The 13,232-nt window shown below is 43.8% G+C and overlaps 2 protein-coding genes across 2 annotated transcripts in view; both read left to right on the top strand.

Moving 5' to 3' along the window:
* Positions 1-13,232, top strand: part of hdac10 (histone deacetylase 10) — a 66,178-nt gene that overhangs the window by 50,423 nt on the left and 2,523 nt on the right. The gene's annotated exons all lie outside the window — the stretch shown is intronic.
* On the top strand, positions 3,634-8,320 carry LOC138748145 (uncharacterized). The gene is made up of 2 exons (XM_069907885.1): positions 3,634-3,726; positions 6,825-8,320. The coding sequence occupies exon 2, from the start codon at positions 6,825-6,827 to the stop codon at positions 8,046-8,048; it is 1,224 nt and encodes a 407-aa protein (XP_069763986.1). The 5' UTR covers positions 3,634-3,726; the 3' UTR covers positions 8,049-8,320.

Here is a 13,232-nt window from a genome sequence, read left to right as displayed (position 1 = left end):
AGGGTGAAGGAGAGAAAGGGTAAGGAAAAGGGGAGAGGGTGAAGGAGAGAAAGGGTAAGGAAAAGGGGAGAGGGTGAAGAAGAGAAAGGGTAAGGAAAAGGGGAGAGGGTGAAGGAGAGAAAGGGGTAAGGAAAAGGGGAGAGGGTGAAGGAGAGAAAGGGTAAGGAAAAGGGGAGAGGGTGAAGGAGAGAAAGGGTAAGGAAAAGGGAGAGGGTGAAGGAGAGAAAGGGTAAGGAAAAGGGGAGAGGGTGAAGGAGAGAAAGGGTAAGGAAAAGGGGAGAGGGTGAAGGAGAGAAAGGGTAAGGAAAAGGGGAGAGGGTGAAGGAGAGAAAGGGTAAGGAAAAGGGGAGAGGGTGAAGGAGAGAAAGGGTAAGGAAAAGGGGAGAGGGTGAAGGAGAGAAAGGGTAAGGAAAAGGGGAGAGGGTGAAGGAGAGAAAGGGTAAGGAAAAGGGGAGAGGGTGAAGGAGAGAAAGGGTAAGGAAAAGGGGAGAGGGTGAAGGAGAGAAAGGGTAAGGAAAAGGGGAGAGGGTGAAGGAGAGAAAGGGTAAGGAAAAGGGAGAGGGTGAAGGAGAGAAAGGGGTAAGGAAAAGGGAGAGGGTGAAGGAGAGAAAGGGTAAGGAAAAGGGGAGAGGGTGAAGGAGAGAAAGGGTAAGGAAAAGGGGAGAGGGTGAAGGAGAGAAAGGGTAAGGAAAAGGGGAGAGGGTGAAGGAGAGAAAGGGTAAGGAAAAGGGGAGAGGGTGAAGGAGAGAAAGGGTAAGGAAAAGGGGAGAGGGTGAAGGAGAGAAAGGGTAAGGAAAAGGGGAGAGGGTGAAGGAGAGAAAGGGTAAGGAAAAGGGGAGAGGGTGAAGGAGAGAAAGGGTAAGGAAAAGGGAGAGGGTGAAGGAGAGAAAGGGTAAGGAAAAGGGGAGAGGGTGAAGGAGAGAAAGGGTAAGGAAAAGGGGAGAGGGTGAAGGAGAGAAAGGGTAAGGAAAGGGAGAGGGTGGAGAGAAGGGGGTAAGGAAAAGGTGAGAGGGTGAAGGAGAGAAAGGGTAAGGAAAAGGGGAGAGAGTGAAGGAGAGAAAGGGTAAGGAAAAGGGGAGAGGGTGAAGGAGAGAAGGGGGTAAGAAAAGGGGAGAGGGTGAAGGAGAGAAAGGGTAAGGAAAAGGGGAGAGGGTGAAGGAGAGAAAGGGTAAGGAAAAGGGGAGAGGGTGAAGGAGAGAAAGGGTAAGGAAAAGGGGAGAGGGTGAAGGAGAGAAAGGGTAAGGAAAAGGGGAGAGGGTGAAGGAGAGAAAGGGTAAGGAAAAGGAGAGGATGAAGGAGAGAAAGGGTAAGGAAAAGGGGAGAGGGTGAAGGAGAGAAAGGGTAAGGAAAAGGGGAGAGGGTAAAGGAGAGAAAGGGTAAGGAAAAGGGGAGAGGGTGAAGGAGAGAAAGGGTAAGGAAAAGGGGAGAGGGTGAAGGAGAGAAAGGGTAAGGAAAAGGGGAGAGGGTGAAGAAGAGAAAGGGTAAGGAAAAGGGGAGAGGGTGAAGGAGAGAAGGGGGTAAGGAAAAGGAGAGGGTGAAGGAGAGAAAGGGTAAGGAAAAGGGGAGAGGGTGAAGGAGAGAAAGGGTAAGGAAAAGGGGAGAGGGTGAAGGAGAGAAAGGGTAAGGAAAAGGGGAGAGGGTGAAGGAGAGAAAGGGTAAGGAAAAGGGGAGAGGGTGAAGGAGAGAAAGGGTAAGGAAAAGGGGAGAGGGTGAAGGAGAGAAAGGGTAAGGAAAAGGGGAGAGGGTGAAGGAGAGAAAGGGGTAAGGAAAAGGAGAGGGTGAAGGAGAGAAAGGGTAAGGAAAAGGGGAGAGGGTGAAGGAGAGAAAGGGTAAGGAAAAGGGGAGAGGGTGAAGGAGAGAAAGGGTAAGGAAAAGGGGAGAGGGTGAAGGAGAGAAAGGGTAAGGAAAAGGGGAGAGGGTGAAGGAGAGAAAGGGTAAGGAAAAGGGAGAGGGTGAAGGAGAGAAAGGGTAAGGAAAAGGGGAGAGGGTGAAGGAGAGAAAGGGTAAGGAAAAGGGGAGAGGGTGAAGGAGAGAAGGGGGTAAGGAAAAGGAGAGGGTGAAGGAGAGAAAGGGTAAGGAAAAGGGGAGAGGGTGAAGGAGAGAAAGGGTAAGGAAAAGGGGAGAGGGTGAAGGAGAGAAAGGGTAAGGAAAAGGGGAGAGGGTGAAGGAGAGAAAGGGTAAGGAAAAGGGGAGAGGGTGAAGGAGAGAAGGGGTAAGGAAAAGGAGAGGGTGAAGGAGAGAAAGGGTAAGGAAAAGGGGAGAGGGTGAAGGAGAGAAAGGGTAAGGAAAAGGGGAGAGGGTGAAGGAGAGAAAGGGTAAGGAAAAGGGGAGAGGGTGAAGGAGAGAAGGGGGTAAGGAAAAGGAGAGGGTGAAGGAGAGAAAGGGTAAGGAAAGGGGAGAGGGTGAAGGAGAGAAAGGGTAAGGAAAAGGGGAGAGGGTGAAGGAGAGAAAGGGTAAGGAAAAGGGGAGAGGGTGAAGGAGAGAAAGGGTAAGGAAAAGGGGAGAGGGTGAAGGAGAGAAAGGGTAAGGAAAAGGGGAGAGGGTGAAGGAGAGAAGGGGGTAAGGAAAAGGAGAGGGTGAAGGAGAGAAAGGGTAAGGAAAAGGGGAGAGGGTGAAGGAGAGAAAGGGTAAGGAAAAGGGGAGAGGGTGAAGGAGAGAAAGGGTAAGGAAAAGGGAGAGGGTGAAGGAGAGAAAGGGTAAGGAAAAGGGGAGAGGGTGAAGGAGAGAAGGGGTAAGGAAAAGGAGAGGGTGAAGGAGAGAAAGGGTAAGGAAAAGGGGAGAGGGTGAAGGAGAGAAAGGGTAAGGAAAAGGGGAGAGGGTGAAGGAGAGAAAGGGTAAGGAAAAGGGGAGAGGGTGAAGGAGAGAAGGGGGTAAGGAAAAGGAGAGGGTGAAGGAGAGAAAGGGTAAGGAAAAGGGGAGAGGGTGAAGGAGAGAAAGGGTAAGGAAAAGGGGAGAGGGTGAAGGAGAGAAAGGGTAAGGAAAAGGGAGAGGGTGAAGGAGAGAAAGGGTAAGGAAAGGGAGAGGGTGGAGAGAAGGGGGTAAGGAAAAGGTGAGAGGGTGAAGGAGAGAAAGGGTAAGGAAAAGGGGAGAGAGTGAAGGAGAGAAAGGGTAAGGAAAAGGGGAGAGGGTGAAGGAGAGAAAGGGTAAGGAAAAGGGGAGAGGGGGAAGGGGGTAAGGAAAAGGGGAGGGGGGAAGGAGTATGGAAAAGGAGAGGGGGAAGGTTAGAAGGAAAAGAGGGGTGGAGAAGGGAAAGGGTGAAGGAGAGAAAGGGTAAGGAAAAGGGGTGAGGGTGAAGGAGAGAAAGGGTAAGGAAAAGGGGAGAGGGTGAAGGAGAGAAAGGGTAAGGAAAAGGGGAGAGGGGGAAGGGGGAAGGAGTATGTAAAAGGAGAGGGGGAAGGTTAGAAGGAAAAGAGGGGGAGGAGAGGGAAAGGGTGAAGGAGAGAAGGGGGTAAGGAAAAGGGAGAGGGGAAGGAGAGAAGGGGTAAGGAAAAGGGGAGAGGGGAAAGGAGTAAGGAAAAGGAGGGTGAAGGTTAGAAGGGGTAAAGAAAAGGAGAGTGGGAAGGGGAGAAGGAAAAGAGAGGGGAGGAGATGGGAAGGGGAGAAGGAGAAGGGGGGGTGGTCAGGTAATAGTGAAGCCCTTGTGGAGGATGCAGCCACTCCTCTGTCTGGTCTCGGACCAATGGGAAAAGGGCTGCAAAAGGAGGCACATCCAGTACTCAGCAATTGGTACCAGTCTACCGATTAAACATTTCAGAAGCTCATATCTGTGTTAACACTGCATACTCCTCACATCTGGGGTCTTGTGTTCAGACTTCCACATCTGGGGACATCTCCAACCATTAATGCTGCAGACCCCCACATCTTGGGTCTTGTGCGTCCCTTGTTAACGCTACAGACTTCCACATCTGCAATCATATGTGTCCATTGTTAAAGCTGCATTCCCCCACATCTGCCGATTTGTGTATCCTGTGTTAATGCTGCAGACCCTCACATATGGAGTCTCGTGTATCCTGTGTCAATGTTGCTGACCCCCATATCTGTGGTCTCTTGTTTCCTGTATTAATGCTGCAGACCTCCGTACCTGGGGTCTTGTGTATCCTGTATTAATGCTGCAGACCTCCATACCTGAGGTCTCGTGTATTCTGTATTAATGCTGCAGACTTCCATATCTGGGGTCTCATGTTCTCTGTTAACATTGTAGACCTCTGTGTCTTCAGTCTCATGTGTCCCCTGTTAATGCTGCAGACCCCCCACATATCTTCAGTCTCGTGTGTCCTGTGTTAGTGCAGTAGGTCTATCGTGTTCCCTGAATTCCTCAGAAGTGGTCTTCCCTTTCCTCTCTGCCTGTCTACTCAAAGCAGGCATTTTGCTGTGTTGGACTCATTATCTTGCTGCATCAGCACTTTTTTGTAACGTCTGAAGTTTTACCTCTGCTCACCCTGTGATTTACTCTGTTGTCTATCTCAACTACACATTTTGATAACATTCAGAGTAAATTTGAGCTGTAAACCCAAAGGCATGTATGTAGATCTATTTTTTTCACCAAATTTTATGTAATTCCCATTCTGGTTGCATTATTTTCATCTCTTCTTGACCTCCAGTTCTTAATTTTCTGTCTAACCTTCCCTACCCAGTGGTCTCTCTTACCTTCTATCCTATAGCCCATCACCTCTCAACCCTTCCCCACTTTATTTCCCCCTTTCATTTTTGACCCTCCCTTTATATACATGATATTGCCCCTTCCTACTTTAGTCTTGATGCAAGGCCCCAACTTAAAATATTGGTTGACCATTTCTGTCCATGGATATTGCTTCATTTGCTGAGTTTCACCAGCACCTTGTTGTTTGGTAAAGTTTATCCTTGCACATGTTTTGGAGTCGGTGTTGTTTGCCATTATATGTCTGATTCTGCATGTGCCCACAATTGCAAATACATTTCTGTTATTCCTCTTAATTCTGTATAATTTAATGAATTCTGCCAGGTCCATTTAGTCTTTCTGAGTAGTCCTTTTCACGGTCAAAGTTCAGATTTATTGACAGACTTCATACATGACATTGCACCCTAAGATTCTTTTTCCAGTGGGCCAGACAGAATTTCTACTTATTGGTGGTGCAAAAAAACTACTCAAGGAAAGATGCATACATATACGAAAGAGAGAAATGTAAACCAGAAGGAAGTGCAAACAATGTGCCATACAGAAAATAAATATTCAATAATAGATAATGTGCAAAGTAAGAGCCCTTAAATGAGTCCCTGATTGAGTTTGTTGTTGAGGAGTCTGATGGTGGAGGGGTAGCAGCTGTTCCTGAACTTGGTGGTATGAGTTTTGAGACATCTATACCTCTATCTTGATGGCAGCAGTGAGAACAAAACATGTCCTGAGTGGTGTGGATCCTTGATGATTAATGCTGCTGACAGCAGTGTTCCCTGTAGATGTTCTCAATGGTGGAGAGAATTTTGCCTGTGATGTCCTGAGCTATGTCCACTACCTTTTCCAGGGCCTTCCGCTCACAAGTGGAAGTGCCCCCATACCAAGTCATAAGACAGCCGGTCAGCACATTTTCCACTACACATCTATCGAAGTTTTCCAAGGTTTTTGAAGTCATACCAAGCTTTCATGTACTCTTGAGAGGTAGAGGTGCTGACATGCTGTGTTCACCATGACATTCGTGTGTGGGTCTAGGAAAGGTTCTCTGAAATAGTGACTCCCAGAAATTTAAATTTGCTCACCTCTGATCCCTCAATCATAACTAGATTGTACAGCTCTTGTTTTCCCCTCCTGATGACCACAATCAACTCCTTGGTTTTGGTGACATTTGTCGTCACTCTCGTAAATATTTTTGTTCTTTTCCAAGGATCTCTACATTCCTTACATTCTATAAATACCAGAACTGTGCAATATTCAACGATGATTCTATAACTGTTTCTAAGTAAAAATACCGCTTAAGATGGAAATATTCAGCAGACGAGGTAGCACTTATGGAGAGACAATTTCAATGAAAGTGCACTGATTAGAGCAGTTTAATGTTTTTCTCCATTAAGCTGACTGTTCCTTGGGCATAGAATCACAGAATTGTACAGAATGGAAACAGGCCATTTGGCCTGATTCATCCACTCCAACAGTGGACACTCTTCTGTGTTAACTCCATTATCCAGCATGTGCAGTTCAGATGTTCATGCAGATACTTCTTAAATGTCGTCAGCAACCCAGCTTCAACCACTCTTTCAGGCAGAGCCTTCGATATACTAATCCCTGGTTGAAAAAGTTCCTTTTCTTATCCCCTCTGACTTTTTTCCCCCTTAACCTAAACCTATGACCTCTATTTTTATCCACCTCTGATCTGGGGAAACGTTTCCTGAACTACTTTCCTCACAATTATATGTACCTCATTCATGTCCTTTCTTAACCCCCTCTACTCCAGGGAAGAAAAGACCTATGTTAAATTCAATTTCTTCTCATAACTGAACTGCACAATCCCAGGCAATATTCTGGTGATTCTACTCTGCACCCTATATTAATTTTCAGTCCAAGCCTAGATAATGGATGTTTTGGCTATCAAAAATGTTTCATTTGCTTTTCTTCCTTCATAGATATGGTTTCAGGTACACTGGGGAAATAAAATTGCTGTTATAGTGTAATGAGAAGGTAGGCAAAAGTCCTACCAAAATGATCAATTTGTAGTTAAGGTGTTTGCAGCCAAGTATTAAAAAGTCACGTGCATGTTCAGCTTGGTTCAAACCAACTTTGGATTTCTTTCCTGTTCAAATTTAATTTCTCATTCTACCCATTTGTATTTAGTTTTTCATGTTTTGATATCCTTTAGATGCTAATTGGCGACTCCATTGACAATTTGGTTAAACGTATAATGCGACTCATTCTACAAGATACTGATGAGGCCCAGTCAGAACTACATAAAATTATGCTGGATCTGTTTGAGAAAATTGGTATAACCGGAGCCGAGGACTGTCGCCCAGAAGCTCATGTCTTTTTCCAACGTTTTGCTGAAATCACATGGTCCGAACTCGTGGATGAATGCTTTGCAGAAGGAAGCATGAAGTTGATTCCGTCTCATTCCACCTTTTTTCAGGCTTTGGGTTTTTTACGGAGGATATCTTGTTACATGCCTTGTGTTAAACGAATGTGGGATAAACGGTACCGAATTGTTACAAATATTGGCATCCTGATGGTTTTTGATGGTGAAGTAACTCCCCTTCGCCACTTCATCTGGCAGGAGTGCTTGAAAATTCTTTATAATTGCCTTGTCTTGTGCACTGAAGAGGACATAAAATATATCTGCAAATTGCAGATCTTTGACTGCCTGGAGGTGGCTTGGAAAATATCTAATGAGAGGTTGAACCTTGGATTACTTGTAAAAGTATGGCTGGTCCTAGCTGAACATTATCACATTCCGATTTGTAAGCAGATCTGGGATAGATCCTCTCTCACCCATATAATTCACTTTTTGACAATGGAAAATGAATATGAAATGCCAGGTGTACATGTTGCCAGGAAAGCCATAATGGCTGTAACTAATCCTGAAGAGTACAAGAAAAACCCTTTTGTTCATTACAGTCGAAAAGCAAGGTACATAGCTACAATTACTGACATAGAAACCAAACCACCTGAAATGTTCCCTACCATATGCTCTTCACCACCTTGTAATCAACTGGAAGATGCCCAATGTCACTTTCGTACTTGTAAATCCTGCCATCTTACGTATTACTGCAGCAAAGCTTGCCAGAAATTCCATTGGAAGCATGGTCACAAGGAAGAATGTATTCCTGTGTATCCAAGGGAAGAGATCCAAAAATACTACGCAGACGATGTGATAAATGACTTTCAACTGTACTGTATGAGCCTGTCAAATAATAAAATGCTGGAAAGTATTATGGGCCAACCAATTCCAAAGTGTAAAAAAGGGGACGATGTTCACCGCTTAGGAGTTCTTGTTAAAAATGAACGTGGAGAGTGGGTAACCATTGATGAGCAAATACCAGATGCCAAGAAAATATTTCCTTACACGAGAAGGAACAATCCCAAAGAGTAAATTATTTTCTTTCAAATCACTACTTTTTCAGTGGAGTGAATATTTGCTTTGTATTGCATTGTTTTCAACAATAATTAAGATACAATTTGTTGCCTGAATTAAATAATTCATAATCTCTGCTGACAACACTTTAGGTACCACTGAGATAATATGATGAGACATTTGGTTGTGATTTGTTATTAAAGCCTTCATTGCTTCTAATTCCCTTCCAAAGTTTGTAAAATGGCCTTCTCTAAATGATTAAATGATTGTAGATGAACACTGGAACACAACTGGTTTACGTTTTATTGCAAATTTATGGAGCATTTCGTGGCGGAGCAGGTGGCGTTACTACCAGTGATCGCGGTTCAATCTGATCTCTGTTGGTGTCTGTGTGGGATTTGCAGTTTCCTCCCACATCCTAAAGATAGACTGTAGATTAATTGGTCACTGTAATATCAGTAGTGTCAGTGGGTGGTTTGGAGAAATTGATGAACACAGATACAAGACTGAAAAGGTTGTTAGGAAATAAGTAGGAAGATGGGACTGATGGGGATGGTTTGAAACCTGGTATTAACTTAAAGTGCTACTTTGTCATAAGAAATGCCATTGAATCAAAGAGCACAGAGCTGGGCCCTCCTCAATCTCCAGGCCATGTTGACATAGATACTAATCTATTTACTGGTATTTGCTATGAAATTGTACTTTAATTGAAACATTGCATTTATACTGCACCGTCATCAACAGAAGATGTCCCATGAAAGTTTGCAAGGCACTAATCCCAGACAAAAATTACATTGAATAAAGATTTGTAGTCAAATAAAATAAATATTGTAACGTGATTTGCTGATCCATGAATGGATTTTTGTGCACAGATTAAATCAGTGGTTTTCAAACTTTTTATTTCCACTCACAAATCACTTCAAGTAATCCCTATGCCATACTGTTCTGTGATTAGTAAGGGATTACATAAAGTGGTATGAGAGTGGGGGAAAAAAGGTTGAGAACAATTGCTCTAGACCTAATTGTTACTGAAATATTTTGCTTGAAAAAAATATGTAATTTGGCCCATTTCCTTTGGAGTTATGAAACCGTGCACATAACGAGTCAATTAGGTATGATTAAAACAGAGTTTTTCAAACTTTTTCTTTCCACTCACGTCCCACTTAATTCTATGTGCAAACTCCAGAGAGAGAATATGGGGAAATAATGGGGTGCATAATTTTACTTTTTTCATTTATACCTGCATAATTAGAATTGTATTGGATTTTAAAAAAATCAATAAGAGGATCTATAAACAGGTGCAAAGGAGTGGAAGGAGACTTCTTGATTCCTAAGGTTTGATCGTGTAGTGAAATTATGACAGATATTTGACCTAGCTAAGTTATTCTGTCTGTTCCCAGTTTGCCTTGGTAACTGGAGAAACATTTATTTCAGTGTTCCAGCACTCTTGTGTAGATTTTTTTCCCCCTTAAGTCAGTAATGAAAGGTCTAGCTAATTTTTTTTTAGATGATGTCCCCTCTACCTATACTCCCTGACAACAGAAGTTGTTTTGCCTCTTGTTTGTAAAGTGTGTAGAGCAGTGGTTCGCAACCTTTTTCCTTCCACTCACATACCACTTTTAAGTATTCCTTATGCCATAGGTGCTCTGTGATTAGTCAGGGAATGCATAAGGTGGTGTGTGGGTAGAAAGAAAAATTTTGAAAACCACTGTTTTAATCGTACCTTATTGATTCGTTAGAGCTCCAAAGGGATTTAGGAGTGATGGTAAATAGTACCCTCAAGGCTGATACTCAGGTAGATGGTGTGGTGAAGAAGGCATTTGGAATGTTGGCCTTCATAAATCGGAGTATTGAATTCAAGAGTAGGGAAGTTATGATGAAATTGTACAAGGCATTGGTGAGGCCAAATTTGGAGTACTGTGTATAGTTTTGGTCACCAAATTATAGGAAAGATATAAACAAAATAGAGAGAGTGCATAGAAGGTTCACGAGAATGTTGACAGGATTTCAAGGTTTGAGTTACAGGGAAAGGTTGTGCAGACTGGGGCTTTTTTCTCTGGAGCGTAGAAGATTGAGGGGGGACTTGATAGAGGTGTTTAAGATTTTAAAAGGGACAGACAGAGGAAATGTGGATAGGCTTTTTCAATTAAGAGTGGGGGAGATTCAAACTAGAGGGCATGGTTTAAGATTGAAGGGGAAAAATTATGAGGGGAAGTTTCTTTATGCAAAGGGTGGTAGGGATGTGGAATGAGCTTCCGGCAGACGTGGTCGAGGCGGGATCATTGGTTACATTTAAGGAAAGACTGGATAGTTACATGGAGAGGAGAGGACTGGAGGGGTATGGACCGGGTGCTGGTCAGTGGGACTAGGAGGGTGGGGATTTGCTACGGCATGGACTAGTAGGGCCGAACTGGCCTGTTCTGTGCTGTAAGTGGTTATATGGTTATATGGAAATGGGCCAATGACAATTTTTCTCAATCAAAATATTTCAGTAACAGTTGGGTCTAGAACAGAGATTCTCAAACTTCCCTTCCCATTATGCCTCCTTAAGCAATCCCTTACTAATCACAGAGCACTCATGGCGGAGGGGTTACTTAGAGGTATGTGAGTGGAAAGAAAAAGGTTGAGAACCACTGGTGTATACGACTACTGCATTGAATTTGCCTGCACGTTGCAAGAGACTATGTCAAGTCAAGTCACCTTTATTTATTGTTCATACCATGCTCACACAGTAAAGACAAGATAACGTTTCTCCAGACCACAGAGCTTATTTACATAAATAAAAGTTAAACACACAAAATATTAAATATCAAGACGTTTATTGTAAGAGTCCTCAGTACCAGGGTACTCTATGCACATATGTTCTGGGAATTCAGGAGTCTGATGGCCTCGTGTTTAAAAAAAAACTGTTGCCCAATCTAGACGTATGGGCCTGAGTGTTGCAGTACCTCCTTCCAGATGGCAGAAGGGTGAACAGTTTACTTGAGAGGTGTGTGGAGTCTTTTACAATGCTTATTGCCTTTCATTTGCATCGAGTGTTGTAGATGTCCTTCAGGGAAGGAAGAAAGCCCCAATAATCTTTTCTGCTGATTTCACTATCCTGTGCAGGGTCTTACGGTCAAAAGAGGTACAGCTACAAAACCGGGGGTGATGCAGTTGCGCAGGATGCTCTCAATATATCCTCTGTAGAATGTCGTGAGGATGGGTGGGCTGAGGGTTGGGGGGAGATAAACTTTCCACAGCCTTCACCGGAAGTAGAGCCATCATTGGGCTTTCTTGGCTATGGAGCTGGTGTTAAGGAATCAGGTGAGATTCTCTGCCAAGTGCACTCCAAGGAATTTGATACTCTTAATGACCTCAACTGTGGAGCCGTCAATGGTCAGTGGAGTGAGGACCCTTTGGGTCCTCCTGAAGTCGACAACCGTCTCTTTTGTTTTTTATTAACATTCAGATACAAGTTGTTGGCTCTGCACTAGTCTGTAAGTGATGGCACCTCATCTCTACGCTGACTCGTCATTACTAATCATGGTTGTGTCATCAACGAACTTGATGTGAATCAAGCTGTGTTTAGCTGCAGTCGTGGGTCAGCAGAATGAACAACAGTGGACTAAGCACGCAGCCATGGGAGGGCCCCCGTGCTCAGTGTGATGGTTTTGGAAGTGCAGTGTCCTATCCAGACTGCCTGAGGCCTCCCTGACAGGAAGTCGAGAAACCAATTGCAGAGGGAGGTGTTTAGACCCAGTAGGTTCAACTTCCTTATCAGGTACTGTGGTAGGATTGTGTTGAATGCCAATCTTAAGTCAATAAACAGCATTCAAACAAATGGGTCCTTGTTTTCCAGGTGGGTGAGGGCTAGATGGAGGACTGTGACAATGAAATTGTCCATGGAGTGGTTGAGTTTGTGTGTGAACTGCGGGGGGGGGGGGGGTCTAGTGCTGGGAACAGGAGGAGCTTGATGTGCCTCATACGAGCCTCTTTTATTCCTTGCCCTCTCCAGTATATTTTCTCTTATGTATCTCAGAACTTTTACTAAAACGGATCTTGGTTTTTGTTGTGTCTGTAGTTTCGGGGCTAGTGTTCTGTGTGCCCTTTCTATTTCCATTCCTTCCTGTATTTCTGGCATTCCCAGGACCTTTGGGATCCATTCTTTTATAAATTCTTTCATATTTGTGCCTTCTTCATCATCCTTTAGGCCCACTATCTTTATGTTGTTTCGCCTACTATAATTTTCCAACATATCAATTTTCTGAGCTAACAACTCTTGTGACTCTTTAGCTTTTTTGTCACTGTCTTCCAATTTTCTTCTTAAGTCATTCACTTCCATTTCTACAGCCATTTCTCTTTTTCCACATTTTCTAATCTTTTCCCTATTTCTATCATGACCAGCTCTATTCTACTCACTTTTTCTTCTGTACTTCTCATTTTTCTTTTTATTTCACTAAATTCTAATGTCAACCATTCTTTTAATGCTCTCATTTGTTCTTGAAAATTTTAAAAATCTATATACTGTCCATCTACTTTACCTTCTATTCCTCTGTGCAGAGCTTGGTCTTCTTCCTCCTTCTGTGTCTGCACCTGTGTTTGTGTCTTCTGCTTCTCTTCCTTGTATCTGTGTCTCTTCTGACTTTCTTGTTGAGCTGCTTGCCTCACCTTGCTGGACACCTACTTGCATGGCTTCTTGCTGGCGGTCCTCTTCTGGGCTAGTCATCTGTTGGGCCTCCTGTTGCTGTTCTTTTTTCCTATCACTCCCTTTCCTGTCGCTTTCCTCTTTTTCCAGATGAGAGCCCTGATGTCGGGCATCCCTCAGCTGGTCACGCTGTGTTAGTTTGCTCTTCATCTGGGTCCCCCTCCCATCGGTTTTTTCTTTAGTGTGCGCAGTTGCGCGCTTCTGTTTGGCTCAGAGAGACATTTTTGCATTCCCTTTGCCAAGGTAGTAGGAGATTATGAGGAGAAAGCAAAAAATACTTTTGAGAATCTTTTAAGAGCATCTTTGGCAACAAAAAAAATTAACATGAACTCTGGTCCATTCATAATCAAAATAGTTTTAAAACACAAAAGATGCACTGAGAATCTCAATTCAATCTCAGCAAATTGCGAAGCTCATTCAAAAATGGTGGAAGGAACATGTTCATCGATGCTGCTCGCAGAACAGCAGGATGCCATGAGAAAGCGACTAGGAATGGGTTAGTGACAGGGAATCGA

This window comes from Narcine bancroftii, chromosome 13, assembly GCF_036971445.1.
Source record: "Narcine bancroftii isolate sNarBan1 chromosome 13, sNarBan1.hap1, whole genome shotgun sequence".
NCBI lineage: Eukaryota > Metazoa > Chordata > Chondrichthyes > Torpediniformes > Narcinidae > Narcine > Narcine bancroftii.
The sequence above is the reverse complement of the archived record's forward strand: the minus strand, read 5'-3'. Positions and strand labels throughout refer to the sequence as shown.

Bases quoted from the DNA above. Each gene is read 5' to 3' on its own strand.
- LOC138748145 (XM_069907885.1), top strand. From the start codon at position 6,825: ATGCTAATTGGCGACTCCATTGACAATTTGGTTAAACGTATAATGCGA.